The 21,492-nt window shown below is 45.8% G+C and overlaps 1 protein-coding gene and 1 long non-coding RNA gene across 4 annotated transcripts in view; one reads left to right on the plus strand and one right to left on the minus strand.

Moving 5' to 3' along the window:
* Positions 1–369: 369 nt before the first annotated feature.
* LOC141991916 (uncharacterized) lies at positions 370–21,283 on the minus strand. 3 transcript variants are annotated; one of them, XR_012640492.1, is made up of 4 exons: positions 21,175–21,283; positions 7,116–7,241; positions 5,389–6,196; positions 370–716 (listed from the first exon to the last, which is right to left on the minus strand). It is a non-coding gene; the product is annotated as an uncharacterized LOC141991916 (long non-coding RNA). The 3 variants fall into 3 exon arrangements; XR_012640491.1 differs by lacking the exon at positions 21,175–21,283 and adding an exon at positions 19,553–19,836; XR_012640493.1 differs by lacking the exon at positions 21,175–21,283 and adding an exon at positions 17,770–17,860.
* Positions 20,293–21,492, plus strand: part of INTS6 (integrator complex subunit 6) — a 73,712-nt gene continuing 72,512 nt past the window's right edge. Inside the window, exons 1-2 of the mRNA XM_074960331.1 lie at positions 20,293–20,681; positions 20,837–20,914. Coding sequence (XP_074816432.1) covers positions 20,571–20,681; positions 20,837–20,914 — 189 coding nt within the window. The 5' untranslated portion in view covers positions 20,293–20,570. The remainder of the gene's footprint in view (positions 20,682–20,836; positions 20,915–21,492) is intronic.

Raw genomic sequence — 21,492 nt, forward strand, 5'->3', positions numbered from 1 at the left:
TGGACTTCCACTGCCACCACCAAACGTCTAACCGGATTTATTATTGGGAAAGAGCCATTTGGAAACGTCTTACCCCCCAAAATCCTCACCAAAACCTTGCACCCCCCTTCCTGGGGAAGGTTTGATAAAAATCCTCACCAATTTGCATAGGTGACCACAGACCCAAACCCTTGGATCTTAAGAACAATGAAAAGAAGCATTTAGTTTCTTACAAGAAGAATTTTAATAGAAGAAAAAGTAAAAATAATCATCTCTGTAAAATCAGGATGGTAAATACCTTACAGGGTAATTAGATTCAAAACGTAGAGAATCCCTCTAGGCAAAACCTTAAGTTACAAAAAGTCACAAAGACAGGAATATCCATTCTATTCAGCACATTCTCAGCCATTTAAAAAAATCATGAGCTAATGCATATCTAGCTAGATTACTTACTGAGTTCTAAGACTCCATTCCTGTTCTGTCCCCGGCAAAAGCATCACACAGACAGAGAGAGAGCGAGCGAGCTTTGTTTCTCCCTCCCCCCGGCTTTTGAAAGTATCTTGTCTCCTCATTGGTCATTTTGGTGAGGTGCCAGCGAGGTTATCCTAGCTTCTTAACCCTTTACAAGTGAAAGGATTCTTCCTCTGGCCAGGAGGGATTTTAAAGGTGTTTACCCTTCCCTTTATATTTATGACAGATGAAGTCACCCATCACCGACAAGCATCCTGCCTCCAGAGCTGCAAAAAAGAGGAAAAGCACTGGAATGGTGAAAAAGGCCAAATACGAGAATGTATGAACTATAAAGTTATTTGAATCTTTACCTACATTACCATATAATTTCCATGCTTTTAATGTTTTAACCAACATTCTCAAAATTTATTTTAATGTTTAATTAATGGAGGAATCTTAAATTTATTTAATATTCATATTACTTTAGCACATACGACACACTCCTTTGCCCAGATGAGCTTAAAGTCTAATATCATTGATATTAAGAGGAGGTGGAAGAGAAGTACGGTGGGATTAGATACAATCAATTTATGCAATTTTTACACACATTTGCAATTAACATAAATCAGTGACATCTGTTCCCTGTCCATTTGTCCCGCCACCTACCCATCATTAATTAGTTGATTTTTGTATAGGTATTGCTGCATAGGTGACTCTTGAGATTAAAAAGTCAAAAAAATTTGTTAGAAAATTACATTATTGTGCACTTCTACAGTACCTTTCATTAAAGGATAGCAAGTATTTTATAAACATTCATGAACTTAGTCTCTCAAAGCCATGTGTAATAGGTATTCAGATAATAGACTATACCAAAAAGTCAAAATGCAGTCCAATCCCAGAGTGTAATGAAATCCCTGGATAAACAAATGACAGGGCTTTTCTACATGGTGGGTAATGCAGTCTATAGGCATGTGATTTCTAAACCTCACTAACTTGTTGCGTATTATTGGTCCATAGATCATGCTGTTAAAGTGCACTAGGGAACATTTAGGGCTGGTCTACACTACCGCGGTAAATCAATCTAAACTACACTACTTCAGTTACACGAATAACATAACTGAAGTTGATGTAGCTAGATCCACTTATCGAGGTGTCTACACTGTGCTATGTCAATGGGAGAAGCTCTCCTGCCAACTTACCTTACGCTTTTCGGGGAGGTGGGGCACAGAAATTGACGGGAGAGTGCTCTGCCATCGATTTAGCACATCTTCACCAGAGCTGCTAGATCGATGCCGCTGAATCGATTGCAGCAGCGCTGATTCAGCTCTGTAGTGTAGACATGGCTGAGTTTGCACAACAGGGTCTACATAGATCATTTAATGTGTAACGCATTAGTGCACCTCACAAACTACACATCCATACTGAGCATTATCCCACAGCATAGACAAGCCCTTAGTTATGCCCTCAGAGTTATGTACTCTCCATTGTGGTTCAGATTCTTCAGCCAGAGCACAATGAAAAGGCTCTGGATGACAAAACAAAAACAACAACAACAAAAAAACCCACCATGAGCTTCAAATACTACACTTAGGTTTCCCATCCTAAGAAAATGAGGCTGGCTGTCTCTGAAGACAGGCCAGGGAACGCCAGAGTGCAGCCCCTTCAAAGGTCATCAGTCTGCAAAGCCATTTAGCTTCACTGTGCTCTGGTGCTAGGGAAGCTAAAACAGCCTTTGAAATTGGTCAGCACCAATTACAAGCCAGGAAACCGGTGATGAAGGTTTTGAGAAGTCAGTACTTTAGGATAGGGCTGAAGAATACAAAAACCCCAAAACTGCTAGCCAGCTCTCTCAATGTTCTTTTCTCAGCACCCAAAGACCTTTGGAAAATGGAAGGTATTGGATAGGTCTCATTTTTGAGATGAGTACCTGCAACTCCCATCAAAGTTAAAGGGAGATGCAGTTACTCCTCACCTCTGAAAAAAAATCGGATCCTAAAGTTAACAGTTGTACTTTTGGTTTTCATTCTTCTCTGGTTAACCTTTTCCAGGAATTACTCACCCTGTGATGGCCATCTAAGCTACCATGAGTTGTAAGAAGGAAATGATGTGGCTTTGTTAAGAACTGCTAAAGAATTTTTTAGGGGAAATAAATCCCTGTACTGAAAGTAATGGAAAAGTGAACAAATAAATAGACAGCATACAGATGTCACAAGCTACAGGGAGTTTAGAGAACAAAAAATGATTTATAAAGAAATATTAATAGAACTGTGTGTGTGTATACATATATATGTATATGTGTATATATATATATATATAGCGAGAGAGAGAGGGAGCACAACTGGCAAAACGAAGGGCTAGGATAACTACAAGTAGCTACTGAAAGAGTGTAAACTGGGATTGTTTAGAGTGGTCTAAAAGGGTATACTGTAGCTAGGAGTAACAGGATAAAATTAAGCAAAGGAAACATTAAGCAGAATATCGGGCAAAAAATCTTAATAGTAAGAATCTACTCCACTGTGGAAGCTATGGAAGTTTTATCAATTGTGTTATTAAAAACTGGATAAAACAAAATCCTGAAAAATATTCTACATGAAACAGGGAAGATGGACAAAATCAAATAGCTCTATTTCCGTCTCTAATTTCTTTGATCTATATAGTCTCCCTCAAAGCGTATCTTCTATTCAAGATGGCAGTATATCACAAAATAATTTTGATAAGAACATACTGTGATTTTGTAAGAGGATTATGATCACACTTGTATCAAACAAGAAGTGGAGAAACTGGATTATAATGTAAAATTTATTCAACAACAAATCTGATACCAAAAATACCATTTTGTATACATTTTCAAGTTAACATTAGTAAGAGAGGCTTTATTTCAAAAGTGTATCTTTATACACTGATTCTCTAAAGTTACCCTAAGATTTGCAAGGTTGGGTTTTTTTAGACTGTCAGACTTCTTTTTAACTGGACACAATCAGTCCACATTTCAGAAAACAAATTACATAGCTTCAGATACTACAGCTGCTACTCAGTTTCTCAGACAAATTTTGTGATTAACAATTTTTTTCCTCCCTTGCTGTTGTGTGAAAGCCACAGAAACAAATGGGGAAAATGGCTCACTATATAGTGATAATGATTATATGCAATATGCTCTCAAATGTATACAGTAAACAAAACAGAAAAAAATGGCTTTCTTTCTCTCGTCGTTCAGTTATAAAATAGGTGTTACTTGTCACAATAGTAGGTGTGACATTCTCTAGGTACAATCTGGACTGTTCAACAGCTGTGTCCCCTGACTCTTTAGTCTAAGGTGCTTTTACACTGCTTTGCTGTAAGAGCCACCACTCCCTAGTTCTGCTCATTTGCAGACATTAGCACAAAACTTGATCCAAACGATATAGTATTGAGTTCTACTAGTTAGCCACTCATGAATTACATCCGGGGCAATACCAGCAAATTCTTAGTTCCAGCCTTGTTCCCCAGAAATGTGCATCTTGTATTGCTCAGTACCCTCCTGAACAGTACAAGCTCATAGAAAGTCTGTCATCTCATCAAAGGAAAATGTGTATGCACCAGCTTTGTTATCTCAAGCGGAGGTCCCCAGACATTTCAATCTAAACACACACTGGTATAGATAAAACAAGTTTATTAACTACAGAAAGATAGATTTTAAGTGATTACAAGTAATAAGGCATAAAAGTAAAAATTGGTTACAAAGAAAATAAAAGATAAACATGAAAGCTAATACCTAACTGACCAAGCTAAGTATAATTAAAAACAAAGAGGTCTGTATCACCAGAAGCTGCAGTAAATTTCAAAGGCTGGGTCTCCTTCCAGCCTGGGACCCCTCCCCCAGTTCAGAGTCCTTCAGGTGTTCGTTGATATCATGAGCAGAGAGACGGGCAGAGGGGAGGTGAAGGCCACAGTTTTTATACCCCTCTCCCCACTCTGAGGATTACCCTAGCTTGGGTGGAGGTGACAAGCAGTCTCTTGTGTAAGTGAGGTTTGGATCATCCCTGTGATGAAATGTATATTTCTTGTTTATCCCTTCTCCCGTACTGGGTGTTGGTCTGTCCTTTGTTGTCTCTGAGGAACTAATTATGGGCATTCCCCAGAATTAAGACATACTTTAATAACATCTTACAGTTAAATCCCGTATCTTTACACACCGTGTTGTTACACACATTTTGACAGGACAATGATGTTCAGCAGATTGTGAGTTTTCAAATGATACCTCATAAGGCATACTTTGTACAAAATACATCAAATCTTATTAAAGTGGTGAACGTGGGGTACAGGATGTCTCAGTATAAAAATATTTTTTCAGACAGAAATGTGATTTTTAAATTGAGTGTTCCTTTATGTTGCAAATAAAACAAGTGACTATCACACTAGCTAATTTAAACTGTATATTAGATATAAATATGCCTATTATGTAAAAAAGCTGAGAGGCCAAAAAGAGCTACATCTGTTTCAGTGATGATGTCAAGGTAACCCCTTCCTCCGATGTATGTGTTGTGATATCAGCATTTGGAGTTAGTTGCAAAGAAATCAGCTGGTGTACCTATTCCCTATAGGTATAGTTTGATTTCTATATTTGGGGGACTAGAGGGTCTTAATACTATTAATAATAGGTATAGGTCTAACTTCTGGATTTACCAACTGTTAGTGGTACTGAAATTACAATGTACTTGAAATCACAAATAGAGTTTAAGTTCATCACCCTTAATTTTTTATTTTAACTTAATTATTTGACATCTTTACCAGCTACCACTTAAAAATCAACATTAGCATAAAAACAAATTCTTGAATAAACAGAACTGAGCACTTTCATGTAACTATGAATCACATCTCTCTGGATTTAGAGCTAAATAAACATTGTCTTAATATAGAAATACTATATTTACCTTTTAGGGCTACATAAACAGTGTCTTTGTATAGAAATACTGTATTTACCTTAATGTAGATGCAATCGTCTTTCCCTTCGGTTAGCGTAGATGTCCACAATGTTCTCTGGAATCAGCTTTGCAGTTAAATCAGCTTCTAAGTGAAGAAAATTTTTCTTCTCCCATGGTTGAATACAACCAGTTTCTAATCTGTCTCATTGCAGAAAAGCTTTGTTCCAATGTGGCCATCCTGACTGGCAATGTGAGAGCTAACTGAATGAGTTTGTAACAGTTTTGGTACATAATCTGAGACATTCTTCTTGAAGTATTTGAAAAGTAACAGGAGATTCCGTACTGGTAAAAATGTCCATTTCTCCAGCTGCAAGGTGAGGATTTACGTTGAGTAGGTCTGCATATTTCTGCAAGAGTGGATGAATGCCAATTCTATCAAAACTTATGAGTGAGCCACATGCTTCAGCAATTTCCACTGATTCTTTTGAGAATCATCTCTCTAACTCTGCAATTATGCCATCCAAAACAGGAAGGTTCAACTGCTGATGCCACCTGCTTTTTTTCAGATACAGTTACAGTCTTGGTGGTTTCCGATACATTTGTTGCCTCTTCTACACACTTTCTTTGACCCAAAGTTATTGGGACACTGAAGTCCATAAGAGCTGCAAGGCTTTTACTACTTTTTTTCTTTTTGGAGAATGAAGTGAGTCTTCATCTGACACTGCAATGTTATGGTCTTGACAGAACTCTGTTATTTTTTTCCACATATCATTCCAGCCTTCTTCACTTCTGCATTTGTCAAAGTAATTTTCGTTTTCTCTATGATAGGGAAGCTCTTGAAAGTGTGGTATCGATGCCTTGAAGTCCTTTGTGAGCAAAATGAACAACTTTCATAAAATGTTGAAAGATAATTAAGCATGCAATGAATGAAACTTTATGTGATAATAAAGGCCATTTGCCTCCACAGACCACTTTTCGCCTTGTTCACTCAGATCTTTTAGACACCCGCACGATGGCAGTGTACTGTGTTTTTACTGCAAACACACTTCTCCACTTACATGCCCAGTGCATATCAGTGAGCTGCACTATCTCTTGATGCTTGAGACCCAAAGCTGTCTGCATGTCAAGAAACATCTGATGGTTGGTTGGCTCCACAAACACTGAACACAATTTCTCAAGTACATTTAGAAAGACCACAGCACTACAATTTACTTTATAGTACACCATGAGGACGACGTTGAATTTGTGTGCCATGCAATCAGATGGTCTTTCTTCATTCACTGCTGAACCCCAGCAATGTGTCCTGACATCACAGAAGCACCATCATAAGATTGAACTACTCTCGGCACATTCTGTAATCCACTTCAAAGCTGTCTTTATGGCAATATGAATGATATTTGCATTTCAGGAAGACAAGTAATTGATTAAGCACAAGAAACTTTCTTTAATCTCTAGAGTTTCTGAGTATCTGATATGAACTGGAAGCTGCTCTGTCTTAAATGACCTGGCCTAATGTACAATTACAAAAAAAAAAAAAAATAAAAATAAAGGTCTTATTCACTACCTGTATAATTTATTTGCAAACCAAATCTGCAGTACTTTATTTTGAAATTCAGGGCTTGTGTAATTAAATTAACTTGCCTGCAGTTTCTTGAAAGTTTCATCATACTTTGAAAAGAAATCACAACATTCATGGAAATTCTCTTTCAATTTAGATTCCTTTCCCTTATCGTGACCTTGAAATGGTAAACCAAGTTTCGAAAGTAATTTGACAATATCACAAACCTTAGTAAGGTAATCCCAGTTTCTCTCATTGGCACTTTTATCACTTGCTGAAAGCTTCACTGCTACTGATCCAGTTCCTTTGCTATGTTTGAAGCACTGCCACTTTTCCATACACTTCACATGAACCTGGGAAACAGCATGTTTAGACAATTTTTCAGAGATTGTCATCCAATCCCTCACACCCTTTTTGATTAAGGTATCATCCACATAGGCTGTTTCAGAGCGGTAGTGATAGCAGGGAAAGCAGAATATAACATCTTGTTGAACAGAATATTCATCCCAAGGAAATGTATTGTAATAGAAAACTGGAAAAGAACTATTGTGTTTCCCAAACATTCTCCTTGGAAAATCAGGCAGATGTGGTTGATTAGGCCCATTGCTTTTTCTCCAAGATCTGTAGGAACGGTTACGTGTCTCACATCATACTTCAGTCGTATCTATGCTGACAGAACCTGTACTCACTGCATGCAAACATTCGAGATCCTTTTGTTCTGCTTGCAATGATAAAGTGTTCAGACTCTGTAAGGATACAGCCTTTTCCTATAGCCATATTGTAAGGCCTTTGCCTGCACCCATATTAAGAGAGCAGCAGCCATGAGCTGAGAAGCAGGAAGTCACATCCTCACATTCCATCTAAACTACATTAAAGCAATGTAATATCAGGCTGTTAAGAAGGCAATATCTCACTTTTAAGGTAATAGCACCCACTATCACCAGATAAAGAAACAGATCTTAAGATGGTTAAAGAAAACTTAGTTTGATAACATTCTGTCTGGCAAGAAATCACTTAACAATAGTTGTGGTTGTGAAATCCACATTTCTTTATTGTTTTATCTTTATGGTCCCTACTTCTCTATTGTTTGTCTGTATGATCTGTCTGGTTCTTTGATTGTTTCTGCCTGTTACATAATATACACCTAGCAAAATTAATTATGTAAGGTGATGGGATGATTAGGTTAGAGAATTTTGTTACAATATGTTAGGATTGGTTAGTAAAATTTTAGTAAAATGATTGGTTAAGGTACAGCTAAGCAGGACTCAGGTTTTACTATATAAACTGGGGTCCAAAAGGAAGTTTTTTGGGAACCAACTCCAGGACACAGCCCAAAGATCAGAGCTGCCAGACCTCAACACCCTGCCAACGACTTCAGGCAGAAACTTGAGTCAGTCCGTCCGTGTCTCTCTCCTTCCGCCCCCCCCAGTATGACCTGATCCTGATTGGCCATCAAGAAAAGTTCATCTGTCTTATTGGGAGTGGTGAGCATTGTATGTGTAGCGTGTGCATTTTGTTTTGGTGACTGTTAATAAATAGAGGTTAAGTAGGATATTACTGTGTAAGGCTCTTTCACTGGTAAAAGACCTGTAAACCCGCAAAAAATTAAGCCCTGAGTCCACAGGGAATGGGTGTTTACCTGGAGCTCGGAGTAGAGCCTGGAACCCGGAATAGAGCCCGGAGCCCACAGAGGGGTAAAGTTAGGTGCCTTTCACCTCAAGCCCAAGGAACTGGGAAAGAGTGCAGGTGCCTAAATTAACCGGGTTACGCCTGGAGCCCTAGGAACTAGGTAGACGTCGAAGCCTTGTGCCCTAGGAACTAGGTAGAGATTAGATGTCCTAGAGTGTGCAAGTGACAGAGAATTTGTGCAGGTAACAACCCGAGTCAGGCAATGGCAGGGCCCAGTCTGGAGGTGTTGTAAAATCCTGCACTGAATCAGTCACTGATGGTTCAAGAGTCACTTGTCAGAAAAATCTTCCGAATATCCATTTTAGCTTGTCTCAGTTTTAGATAGGTCCATTTAATTATTTTATTCTAAGTTAAAACTTTAAAAGGTTAATTTCAACATTTTATTAGTGTTTACTGAATAAGCTGAACTAGGATGTTCAACTTTCACTCCGAAGTGATTGCTCCCTTTGTGATCCATGACTGTTGTTTGCATATTATATGAAAACTTCACGCACGGCTATGTGGTGTGGTGTGCTATGTGAGACAGAAAGCACTTAACAGAAAATTTAATGTTTCATCAGTGCCTTTTACATGCAACTCTTGCTGGAGTGTCACTTTGATGTGATTTCTTTTTTCCCTCCCGAAACTCCAGCCATGCTTCAGCTGGTTGTATGCATGCCTCATTTATACATCTGTCTTTCTTTCATTGCATGTTGGTTCCTCCCAAACTTCAGAGTACAGGCAATGCTGTATTTATTGCAAGAAGAAACAATGTTCACAGAAGTGATAAACTGCTAATGAAAAAATAAATCTCATTTTGTATGCTACATGTACATAAATTCAGATGAAACTACTCAGAATTCACAAGAGAAAACTAGCAAAACACTGTTGGGGGCGGGCACTTGCACCCAAGATGAGGGTGATCAGCTCCTTTCTCTAATCAGACAGGCAGTGATGGTGGCGGGGGAGGAGTCCTCTTCATTGTACTTCCCTGATGGTCACATGCCTGGAGGAGCTTCACCCACCTTTGGACACACTTCACCCACATAAGCCCCAGAGTTCACCCAGCTGTGTTCTGAGCAGTGCTTTGGGATGCGGGGGAGCAGGAGTGCCGACGTGGGGGAGGAAGCCCCTGGAGACATGACTCCCCTCCCCTTCTGCCACACACTGATGGGACTCGGTTGCAGTGGGCAGATCCCATGAGCATCACTGCCAAGGAGGGAGTGCTTCTGGCAGGCTTTAGAGCAGTGGTCACCAACTAGTAAATCGCGATCGACTAGTCAATCCAGGAGCCTCTGACAGCTGACTGCAATCTCCGACCACTAAAAGTCTGGTGGCACAGCGGGGCTAAGGCAGGCTTCCTGCCTGCCCTGGCCCCGCGCCACTCCTGAAAACAGCCAGCACGCCCCTGCGGGCTGTGGGGTTAGAGGGGACAGCAGGGGTCTCCGTGCACTGCTCTTGCCTGCAAGCACCGCCCCTGCAGCTCCCATTGGCCGGGAACGGGAAACTGCAACCAATGGGTGCTGCGGGGGTGGTGCCTGCAGGGAAGGGGCAGCGCATGACGCCAAGTTCCCCCCCGACGGCCCGTAGGGGCGTGCTGGCTGTTTATGGGAGTGGTGCGGGGCCACAGCAGGCAGGCAGCCTGCCTTAGCCCTGCTGCACTGCCGACTGGGAGCCGCCCAAGGTAAGTGCTGCTCGGCGGGAGCCCTCAATCCTCCCGCACCCCAGCCCTGAGCCCTTCCCAGAGCCAGCACCCTGTACCCCCTCCTGCACCCCAACGCCCTGCCCCAGCCCTGAGACCCCTCCTGCACCCCAACACTCTTCCCCAGCCCGGAGTCCCTTCCTGCACCCAAAATCCATGCCCCAGGCTCAGCCTGGAGCCCCTTCCCAGACTCCGAACTCCTCAGCCCCAGCCCAGAGCCTGCACCCCAGCCCCAGCCCACAAAGTGTAAAGCGCTCACTTTATATTATTTTTTATTACAAATAGTTGTACTGTAAAAATGATAAAAGAAATAGTATTTTTCAATTCACTTCATACAAATACTGGAGTGCACTCTCTTTGTCATGAAAGTGCAACTTACCAAAAAAAAAATCTTCATTTGTAACATGACTGCATTCAAAAACAAAACAATGTAAAACTTTAGAGCCTACTCAGTCCTACTTCGTGTTCAGCCAATCTTTAAGACAAACAGGTTTGTTTATATTTACGGGAGATAATGCTGCCCGCTTCTTATTCACAATGTCACCTGAAAGTGAGAACAGGCATTCACATGACACTTTTGTAGCCGGTATTGCAGGGTATTTACGGGCCAGATATCCTAAACATTCGTATGCCCCTTCATGCTTGGGCCACCATTCCAGAGGACATGCTTCCATGCTGATGACGGCCGTTAAAAAAATAATGCGTTAATCAAATTTGTGACTCAACTCCTTGGGAGAGAATTGTATGTCTCCTGCTCTGTGTTTTACCCGCATTCTGCCATATATTTCATGTTATAGCAGTCTCGGATGGTGACTCAGCAGATGTTGTTCATTTTAAGAACACTTTCACTGCAGATTTGACAAAACGCAATGAAGGTACCAATGTGAGATTTCTAAAGATAGCTACAGCACTTGACCCCAACATTTAAGAATCTGACTTGCCTTTCAAAATCTGAGAGGGATGAGGTGTGGAGTATGTTTCAGAAGTCTTAAAAGAGCAACACTCCAAAACTACAGAACCCGAACCACCAAAAAAGAAAATCAACCTCCTGCTGGTGGCATCTGACTCAGATGATGAAAATGAACGTGCATCAGCCCGCTTTGGATTGTATCGAGCAGAACCCATCATCAACATGGACGCATGTCCTCTGGCATGGCGGACAAAGCACAAAGGGATATCATTAGCGCATTTGGCACATAAGTATCTTGCAATGCCAGCTGCAACAGTGGCATGTGAATGCCTGTTCTCACTTTCAGGTGATATTGTAAACAAGCAGGCAGCATTATCTCCTACAAAAGTAAACAAACTCGTTTGTCTGAGTAATTGGCTGAACAAGAAGTAGGAGTGAGTGGACTTGTAGGCTGTAAAGTTTTACATTGTTTTATTTCTGAGTGCAGGTTTTTTTTTTTTCGTACTTAATTCTACATTTGTACATTCAACTTTCATGATAAAGAGATTGCACTACTACAGTACTTGTATTAGGTGAATTGAAAAATACTGTTTCTTTTGTTTCTTTTTTACAGTGCAAATATCTGTCATAAAAATAATATAAAGTGAGCACTGTACACACTTTGTATTCTGAGTTGTAATTTAAATGAATATTTGAAAATGCAGAAAACATACAAAATATTTAAACAAATGGTAATCTATTATTGTTTAATCACACAGTTTTTTAATTGCACGATTAATTGCTTGACAGCTCTATTAGAAAGTTTGATACCACAATCGAAAGACATAGACTGATCTACAAGGACCTATATCCTTTCCTTCCACCATTTGGCTATCACCTCTTTCTTTCTTTGATGCCTGAACTAGAACTGCTGTTACACAAGGGTTATTCAGTTCAATTTCAGTCCTTGCCAACTCCTCCATTCCTGTCCCTTTTCAGATATTCCTCTCACAAGATACTACTAAAGCAAGAAGCAGATATTCTTCTACAACGTGGTGCAATGGAGAGGGTACCCTCTTCTCCCCAACAACAAGGGGTTTTACTACTATTAATTCCTTATCCCGAAACAGAAAGGAGAATGGTGTCCCATTCTAGATATCAGATGACTCAACACATTCATCCATCACTTTAGGGTCAAGGCTGGTCTCTCTAGCATTCATAATTCCTTCCCTAGATCCCCCAAGATTCGTTCAGAACTCTTGACTTAAGGATGCTTGCTTCCATCTGTCCAGCCACCCAACTCACAGAAAGTACCGGTACTTATTTTATTGTGGCACACAGGTATTATTAGTTCAGTGTGGTACTGTTCAGTCTTTCCACAGCACCAAGTGTGTTTTCCAAATGCCTGTTATTCATTGCAGCTCCTCTGTAAGGTCCCTGATTGACTCTAAGGACTCCACATTCACCCATACCTCAGCAATTAGCTGATTTGAGGCATATCTCCAAAATAGGTCACTGATGCAGTATAACTGGTTCGCCACCTCTTCTTGGTTGGCCTCAGAATCAATCAGGACACATCCACTCTCACTCAAACAATAAAATTAACTTCTCAGCTTGGGGTCAGCAAGAGCTTATTTCCCAGAGGCCAGATTTTGTACCACACTCCACCAATTCTCAAATATACGTATCTAGGGCCCTACCAAATTCATGGCCATGAAAAATGCATCACAGACCATGAAATCTGATTTCCCCTGTGAAATCTGGCTATTGTAGGGGAGACTGTATTTCACAGAGTTGGGCGACCGGAGAGCAGTGGCTGCTGGCCAGGAGCTCAGTTCTGAAGGCTGTGGTCCCCACCAACAGCAATGCAGAAGTGAGGGTGGGATGGTAAGGGGGGTCATCAATTTTTTGGGGGAGGGCAGGGCTGGCCTTACAGGTGGGTGACTGCCCAGGGCGCCATAGTCAGGGGGGTGCTGTGGTCAACCCCCTCTACACACAGCCAGTCCAAGGCCCCTTTAACTACCAAGCACTGGGTTTGAGGGCAGGGCTGAGGGCGCCCCAGCTAGGGGCACTAGCTGCTAGTCCTGGACAGGTTGGGGAGGGCTAGGACTTCCTCTTCCTCTGCATGGGCTGCTCCCTTGGCTGGGTCAGACCCATCTCCGGGAACCTCCCTCAGCTCCACCACGGCAGGCTGGAGTCCAGCTCTGAAGGCAGTGCTGCCTCCAGCAGCAGTGAAACCTCATTTCTGCCTTGCTGCTGGTGGTGGCACTGCATTCAGAGCTGGGCACCCGGCCAGCTGCTGCCCTCCGGTTGGCCAGCTCTGAAGGCAGCAGCACACAAGTAAGGGTGGCAATGCCATGATCCCCCTACAAGATCCTTGTGACACCCCCATGACCCCTTTTTGACTCGGGTCCCTCACGGTTACTATACTGTGAAATTTCAGATTTAAATAACTGAAACCATGAAATTTATGATTTTTAAAATCCTATGACCATGAAATTGACCAAAACGGGTTGTGAATTTGGTAGGGCCCTATACATATTCAACCAAGGACTTTGGTGATGTCCCATCTCAGGCTGTTGGACCACATAGCTATCTGCATCTTTGATGCCATGTGCCAGACTTCACCTTCAACCTCTTATGGGGCAGTTAAAAATCAGTTTATCAAGAAAACACAGCATGAATTTACAGGATATAGTTTCCTCAGAAGCCTTATCCTCTCTTCTCTGGTGGAACGACACATGAAAAGTATGTCAAGGCATCCTATTCACCTCACCCATCTCCTATCACGACTCTTGTAATGGGTGTCGTTAAAAAGGGATGGGGAACACACCCAGACCACCTTCAGACATAAGGTCTCTGGTTCTTTAACAGACTCATCTACATATAAATGTTCTAGATCTTATAGCCATACATTTACCACGTAGAGCGTTCCTACCTCCCCTCCAAAGGACCACAATTCAAGTCCTGACAGACAACACTACAGTGCTGCACTATGTCAAGAGACAAGGGGGAGTGAGATCATCTTCCTCTCCGTCAGGACTATTTGTGACTGGTGCATTCAACATCAGATCAATCTCATAGCTGTACATATACCAGGCTTTCAGAATCACTTAGCAGATCAACTCAGCAGAAAGTGCTCATTTAGTCAAGACTGAATTTGTAGAGATTCATTGAAATCAATGGGAGTCAGAAGCCTAAATACCTTTGAAGATCTGGACCTCAGTCAAGTCTTCCTAAAAGAGGGTGTTCCTACAGGAGACATTTTTGCCACCAACCTGGAGAAGTATCAAGTTTTAATCCCACCAAGGCATAAACCCAGGCTCATTTTTGGATACATTCATGATCCAGTGGAACAGAAACCTGATGTCTACTCCTATCAATTCCATTAATTTTCAGAATCCTCAGAAAAGTATGACAGGACAAAGCCCCATTAATACTGTCAGCACCAGCATGGGCACATTAGTTCTGGTACAGAGAATTGATGCATCTATAAATTCAGCTGCCCATTACTCTTCCAGATTTCTAGACATTGTTTGAGAATCATGGTGTAATCCTACACCCTGGCCCATAGGCACTGACTTCCTGATTTCCCGGGGGATGCTCGACCCCCTCTCCATCGCAGGCCCCACCCCACCCCACCCCTTCCTCCAAGGCCCCACCCCCACCCCTTTCCGCCCTCTCCCCCAAGGGCACCCCCTAGACAACTGGTGCCTCCCCATACTGGGGGGGCATGATCTAAAGGGGAGGTCACATGTCCCCCTGGGCCAGCCCCCCCCCGCACCACTGCACTCTCCCCGCTGCACGTTACCTGCGGGGGGACACTCTGTCCTCCAACTGCACCTTCCCCACCCCCCACACATTCTGCCACTCTCCCCGGAGAGAGGGAACCCAGGCAGGGAGTGGGAGGGAGCCACTGGTTGCTGCTCTGCTGCCCAACAGCTACCTGAAAAAGTCTGGCTGGGGAGAGGTGGCTTCCATTCCCTGCCCAGGCTTGGCTGCCAGGGATAAGTGAGCTGGAAACTTGCTGGGAGGGGGTGAGGGCACTTCGGCTCACCCACCCCCAGTCCCCAGCACATGAGCCGGGAGCGGAATCTGCCTCCCCAGCCAGGCTCTCTCAGGCAGCCACCAGTCCACCACGCTGCAGAGCAGCATCCCAAAGGGGCTGATCCCACCCCTTCCACTCCCTGGCATCTGGGGCATGTGTTGCCCAGCACTGCCCCCACGCCATTGTGTCCCCTCCCCCCCCCCAGCGCCACCTGCATGCTGCCAAACAGCTGATTGCGGGGGATGGGAGGTGCTTGGGCGGAGGGAGAGGAATTGATTGGTGGAGCCCACCGGTGGCGGGAGGCACTGGAGGGGAGGAGGAGGGGCCCACCAGTGGGTGCTGAGCACCCACTATTTTTTTCTGTGGGAGCTCTAGCCCTGGAGCACCCACAGAGTTAGTTAGTACCTATGCCTAGGCCCATCACCCGCACATCTGACAGCACAGATGCTAGCTGCTTAAGTGCAGTATGCAGGAGTCATTCTAGAGAGGTGCAAGATATTTTGACTCAGAGCAAAAAGTCTTTTACAAGGCTAACTGATATAGCCAAATGGCAAGATCTTTCATTTTGGGCTGCTCAGCAACAACTTCAATAGTTGGAGACATCTGTTCCTGTTATTCTGGATTATTTTATTTTTCTTGAAATGCTGAGGATTTTCCATCAGATCAGAGAGGGTATATTTAGCTGCAATACATGCCCATCACCATCCAATTTGGGATCACACAGTATTTTTGCACCCACATCTTTTAAATTTCTGAAGTATCTGATCCACATTTCCACTAGAAATATAACCCTGTCACACTCAATTTGATGTTCCTGGCCCTCAGAGAAACCCAATTTGTGTCTATAGCACTATGTTCCTTTTATCATCTCACATAGCTAGTAGGTCTTGTTCACACCCTCACAGTCATACTGATTACCATTTTTGGGGTCCAGAAGGAATTTTCTCCCAATTCAGATTGACAGGGACTTTTTTTTTTTGGTGCACATTCCTCTGCAGCATGGGGTGTTAGTCACTTGCTAGGATCATCTGGGTACATCTCACCAAATCAATTCCCTGCCACTGCAGGGGTTGCAAGCATTGGTGCACCTCAGTCCTTCCTGTTTTCTGCCTGTAGCACAAATAGTCTCCTGAAGGGTATAGTACCTGAGTCTAATCCAGGCTATTTGGCTCAATTCAAAGGTAGCTGGGTTAGTGGCCTGTGCCACGCAGGTCAGACTAGATCTGTTGGCCCCCTCTTGCTTTACACTCCACTATCAAGAAAACATTTTTGTTGGTTTCTCTAAGAATGAGTGAGATTGAAGTATAATGGCAGGTTTCTCTTCCGCTATATTTCATGAAGACAAGGTGATTCTAAGACCTCACTCAAAGTTCTTACGCAGTGAGCTCAGACTTTCATCTGATCGGTATATACACCTAATGTTCTTTCCCAAACTTCTTTGACTCCTACAGAAGCAAAACGCCATATGCCTGACTTGTTGAAAAGACTCTCTTACTACCTACATAGAACTACCTTCACAGAACCAGACCCTTCCAAAAGTCACCTTGGACACATGTAGTGTTTAGGGACAGGTCTAGAGCGGTGGATCCCAAACTTGTTCCACTGCTGGTGCAGGGAAAGGCCCTGGCAGGCCAGGCCGGTTTGTTTACCTGCCGCATCCGCAGGGTCGGCCAATTGCGGCTCCCAGTGGCCGCGGTTCGCTGCTCCAGGCCAATGGGAGCTGCTGGAAGCGACGCAGGCCGAGGGACGTACTGGCCGCCGCTTCCAGCAGCTCCCATTGGCCTGGAGCAGCGAACCACGGCCACTGGGAGCCGCGATCGGCCGACCCTGCAGACACAGCAGGTAAACAAACCGGTCTGGCCCACCAGGGGCTTTCCCTGCACAAGCAGCGAAACAAGTTTGGGAACCACTGGTCTAGAAGGCAAACTATTTTGACCCACAGACTCTAGAAATGCATATCAGATTGTATTAGATCTTCTGGAAACTAAATAAATTAGCTCCTTCTCAGATTAAAGCATACACAGCTAGGGCTTAAGCAACCTTTTTGATTTTTGACGAACATGCCTCTATCAGAAATTTGCAGGGCAGCCACTTGGAATTCAGTACATTTACTCAACATTACTCTCTAGTCGCAGTTACTAGCTCTGATGCTCAATTTAGTAGTGGAGCCCTACAGTCTTACCATGGCACCCAACTCCTTAGGGAGACAGCTACTAGCCAATCATCTTCAGTGGGATTTAAGTGAGAAAAAAATTAAAAGAAAAAATCATTAATTTGCCTTACAGTAACTTTAATTCTCCAAGGTGTTTTGTCCATATGCATCCCAGGACCCACCCTTCTTTGTTGCTACTGTGGAGTCCTTTAAACTTAGGATTCTATATTGGCAAAGGAACTAAGCGGCAGTTGGACCCACTCATTTATATCTTCAGGAGAGGTGGGGGTTGGGTGGTGGTGTAGGACACATGGGGGCCAAAAGACTGCTCTTACACATGACGTGTGTATACATCTATAGCAGGATCTAAGTGGACAAAACATCTCAAAGAATCAGAGTTACTGTAAGCAGCCATTTTTTACCTTGAAATGAGCCTGGGAAAGTGAGCTGAATAAGGCTGGGAGCTCCTGGCTTCTTTTCTGGAGGCAAGAAAGGAAGGAGCACAGCAATTCCTAAGCTTCTAGTTCTTTGGGAGTGATGGGAGCAGATCAACTGGAGCCGGTACATTTTTCACAGGAAGGGAAAATCAGATAGGGAACAGAGCAGCTCCTGAGCTGTTGCTAAATTCACAAGTGAGAAGAGAAAAGAAGCCTCTGATTTCCTACTTCTTTAAGGGTTGGGGAACAGAAAGGAAAAGCAAAAGGCCCAACTGCTGGAGAAAGAGCTGGGAGCAGAGGCGTCCAGCATACTGGTAGCAACGTTGCACTAACTGACTGGAAGTAGCCCCAGCACTACATGATTTACTGGAAGTAAGTTTAGGTTGCCTCAGCACTGACTGAGGAAAGGTTGAGAAGAGGTTAGACTGGGGTTAGCTAAAATGCATCCCCTAACCTCAACCTATTATCATTTTTCCTAGTCTAAACAAACTGTAAGATAGCCTGAGCCCCTGACAGTTTATAATTGAGATGGTTCTGCCTGTGCACTATTCACAATTTTTCACACATTAAAAACCCTAAAGTGAGCTGTAGCTCACGAAAGCTTATGCTCAGATAAATTGATTAGTCTCTAAGGTGCCACAAGTACTCCTTTTCTTTTTGTGAATATAGACTAACACGGCTGTTACTCTGAAACCTAAACAAAACAGCTTGGGTTGTAAATATTTAATCCTGTCATGAGTGCAGGGGACTGGACTAGATGACCTCTCGAGGTCCCTTCCAGTCCTATGATTCTACCTTAAACTTCTGGAATGCACACTAGTTTAACTCACCACTTTAAATGGAAGAAAGTGTCATATCTTTGCTTCTGTGGCCTGGCCCTCAGATCTTGTGGCCCTACCTCCTAACCTGAGAAACAGCACAGCCTTGGCTTCTTTAAACTAAACAGGAGCAAAATCTTGCTAGTTTTTCAAGTTCTTTGAGTGGGCTCTGAGTGACTTGTGGGGTGGGAGTTTTGTTTTTATTGGACAAGTTAAGTGTCACATTTCAGATCCAACTAGGGGAGCTGGAACAATATTTTACAGTGCAGGTGCTGAAAGCGAAAACCATGCATTTGGTTTTTATTACTACTTCAAGCCAAGGGATGCAGCACCCCCAGTTCCAGCCCCCCTGGATCGAAGCAGAAGAAAAGTGCAGTTCTTCTAAGGTCAAAACCACAGCACTCCAAGCATGCAAGGCTGTCTCAATCTGAACGTACCGACTGTCACACTGAAAGATACAGAACTGCCCCAGCTTATTCCTCCAGAGACTGTAATCCTGAGTCCCGCCGCCCTCAGAAAAGGCATCTACCCCAACTCCCCCCTCCCCAAGACATGGTTGCTACACCCCACGCCTAGCAATTGCCTCCCCCAGGAGGAGTCGCCCCGCAAAGCCTCCGTCCCTGACCCTCCCATGAGGCAGTGTCCTCCGCACGTAGAATGCAACACACACCCCGCCTCCAGTCCCTGCAGACCCTGGAACGGATGCGGGCGGACGGGCGGTCCCAGCCCCCGCTATAGCTTAGGCCTAGCGGGAGCTTTTCCCGTGAACACGCCTCCCGCCCGCTCCCTGTTCCGGGTGCCCCGTGGGCCCGCCCCTGCCGGGGACTGCGTCGCCGTCAGGAAAGATCCCAGCGAGGGCTTCCCGCAGCCTGAGGCAGACTCTCTGGGCGCCTGCGTTACGGGAGCCGGAGCGGCCCGCGGACAGCGGCAAGCGCCGCCCCGTGACTCACTCGGGAGCCGCGCGGGGACCGGACCGAGCGGGCTGCTCGGCCAGCTCGCAGAGGACAGTCACCGCCCCGGCCGCCGGTGGGCGAGCGGCTCCCAGCGCCAGGCCCTGCCGCCTCCCGGCCCTCCAGCGCCTGCTTGCCCCGCAGAAAAGCGGCTCCCACTGTCCTCGCGCTTGGGCCCCGTTCCCGCACGTTACTCCCGAGCCGACCCCTGGGTCCTCAGCTCCCCGCAGCCGGGCACCCTGCCCCGTCCCGGCCGCGGTACCGGCCTCCTTGGCGGCCGAGACCGGCCTACGTACCCGCGGGCCCCACCCCCTTCTCGCGGCCCGCCCTGCCCGCTCCCTCTTCCCCCCACCCCCACCGTGCCCCATCCAGCCCCACTGAGCATGTCCCCGTGGGTTACTTCCTTCCCTGTACAAGGCAGCCGGGGCACCTATGTCATTGCTACTCCCCCTCGCTAAGGCTGCAATGCGCACGCGCATCACTAGAACGCGTGCTCATCAACCGCCTTTCCCTTAACGGCTGGAGCCGCCTCGTTTCTCTTTCCCCACGATTTAAATATGCTAATGAAGGGTCGTCGGGAGTCCTATGGCGGAGCAGGGAGGCGGTCACGTGGCTTGGGGACGTGCCTGTAGGGGGCGGCTCCCGACCTGCCCAGGCTGCCTTAAAAGCGGGCTGCGAGCGAGGAAGCGCCTCAGTTAGAGAGCGAAAGTGCCGGGGTGGGTGGGTTGTGGCTGCTCTGCCTGAAACTTCTGAGTAACATCAACAGGGGGGCCAGCGGCGGCAGCAGCCGTGCAGCCCTGTCCGCCTTCTCCTCATAAACCAGCCCGTGCAGGGCTCGAACGGGCCCCTCACACAAAGGCGAGCAGGGCAGCTCCCTGGAGGGGAGGGCAGGAGGGTGGTGGCGGAGAGGCGCTCCTCCCTGTGCAGAGCACTCACAGCTCCTACTGCCCGCCCGTCCCCCGTGTCTGCCCCCCGCCCCGTGTCCATGTAGCCGCCGGCCCCGCTGCTGCTCCGCACTATGCCCATCTTACTCTTCCTGATAGACACGTCCGCCTCCATGAACCAGCGCACCCATCTGGGCACCACCTATCTGGACATAGCCAAAGGCGCTGTAGAGACTTTCATGAAGGTACCGGCTTTGCCTGCGACAGACGGCGAGAGAGGGGGGGCGCCGTGCCGCCCCGGGGGGGGGGGCGGCGCGGGGCTGGGGAGGGCCGGGCGGGGGCTCGCATGTGGGGCGCTGCTGCTGGCTACCTCGGGTAACCCTGCGCTTTGTGCCCGCAGCTCCGCGCCCGGGACCCCGCCAGCAGAGGAGACAGGTACATGCTGGTCACTTTCGAGGAGCCTCCCCACGCGATCAAGGTAACCCCCGTGAATCGCCCTCCTCCCCCCGGGCCGGGCTGCCCGCCCCTCCCCCGCGCTCCCGGCGGCGCAGCGCAGCTCGCCCCGCACAGGCACACACAGGCTCTGGCAGCGGCGGCGGCGCTGACATCAACATGGCCGACATTTTTCCTGTGCGGTGTGTGAGCAGCAATGGACTGTGGGGGATATTGATTCAAGTTAGGAGAAGTGACAGCAACTCCAAGGCGAGTTCGGCTGCAAGGGGCGGCGAGGAGCGGTACCTGCTTCGGGCCGGGCAGCCTTGGCTGGGCGCTTCCTCCTCGTCGTGCGTGGAGACCCGGAGCCTCCACATGACACATCAGAAGGGAGCCTGCTGTAGGTCATTGACCGGCCCCGTCCGCTGCCGTGGACCAGGCTCTGGTTATTCCAATGACCCGCAGTAAGTTGTAGGCTCACTCTTTGGACCGTGGAACCAAACGCTGATATTCTGCTGGGTGCGGGACAAGGGGGCGTGAAGGCTTGGGGGAGGGGTGGGGGGAGCTTTGAAGCCTTTAGAACAGAAGAGGTTCTTAGTTACTTGTAAGATGAGTTGGTAGTTT

The sequence above is a fragment of the Natator depressus genome, chromosome 1 (genome assembly GCF_965152275.1).
Source record: "Natator depressus isolate rNatDep1 chromosome 1, rNatDep2.hap1, whole genome shotgun sequence".
NCBI classification, from domain to species: domain Eukaryota; kingdom Metazoa; phylum Chordata; order Testudines; family Cheloniidae; genus Natator; species Natator depressus.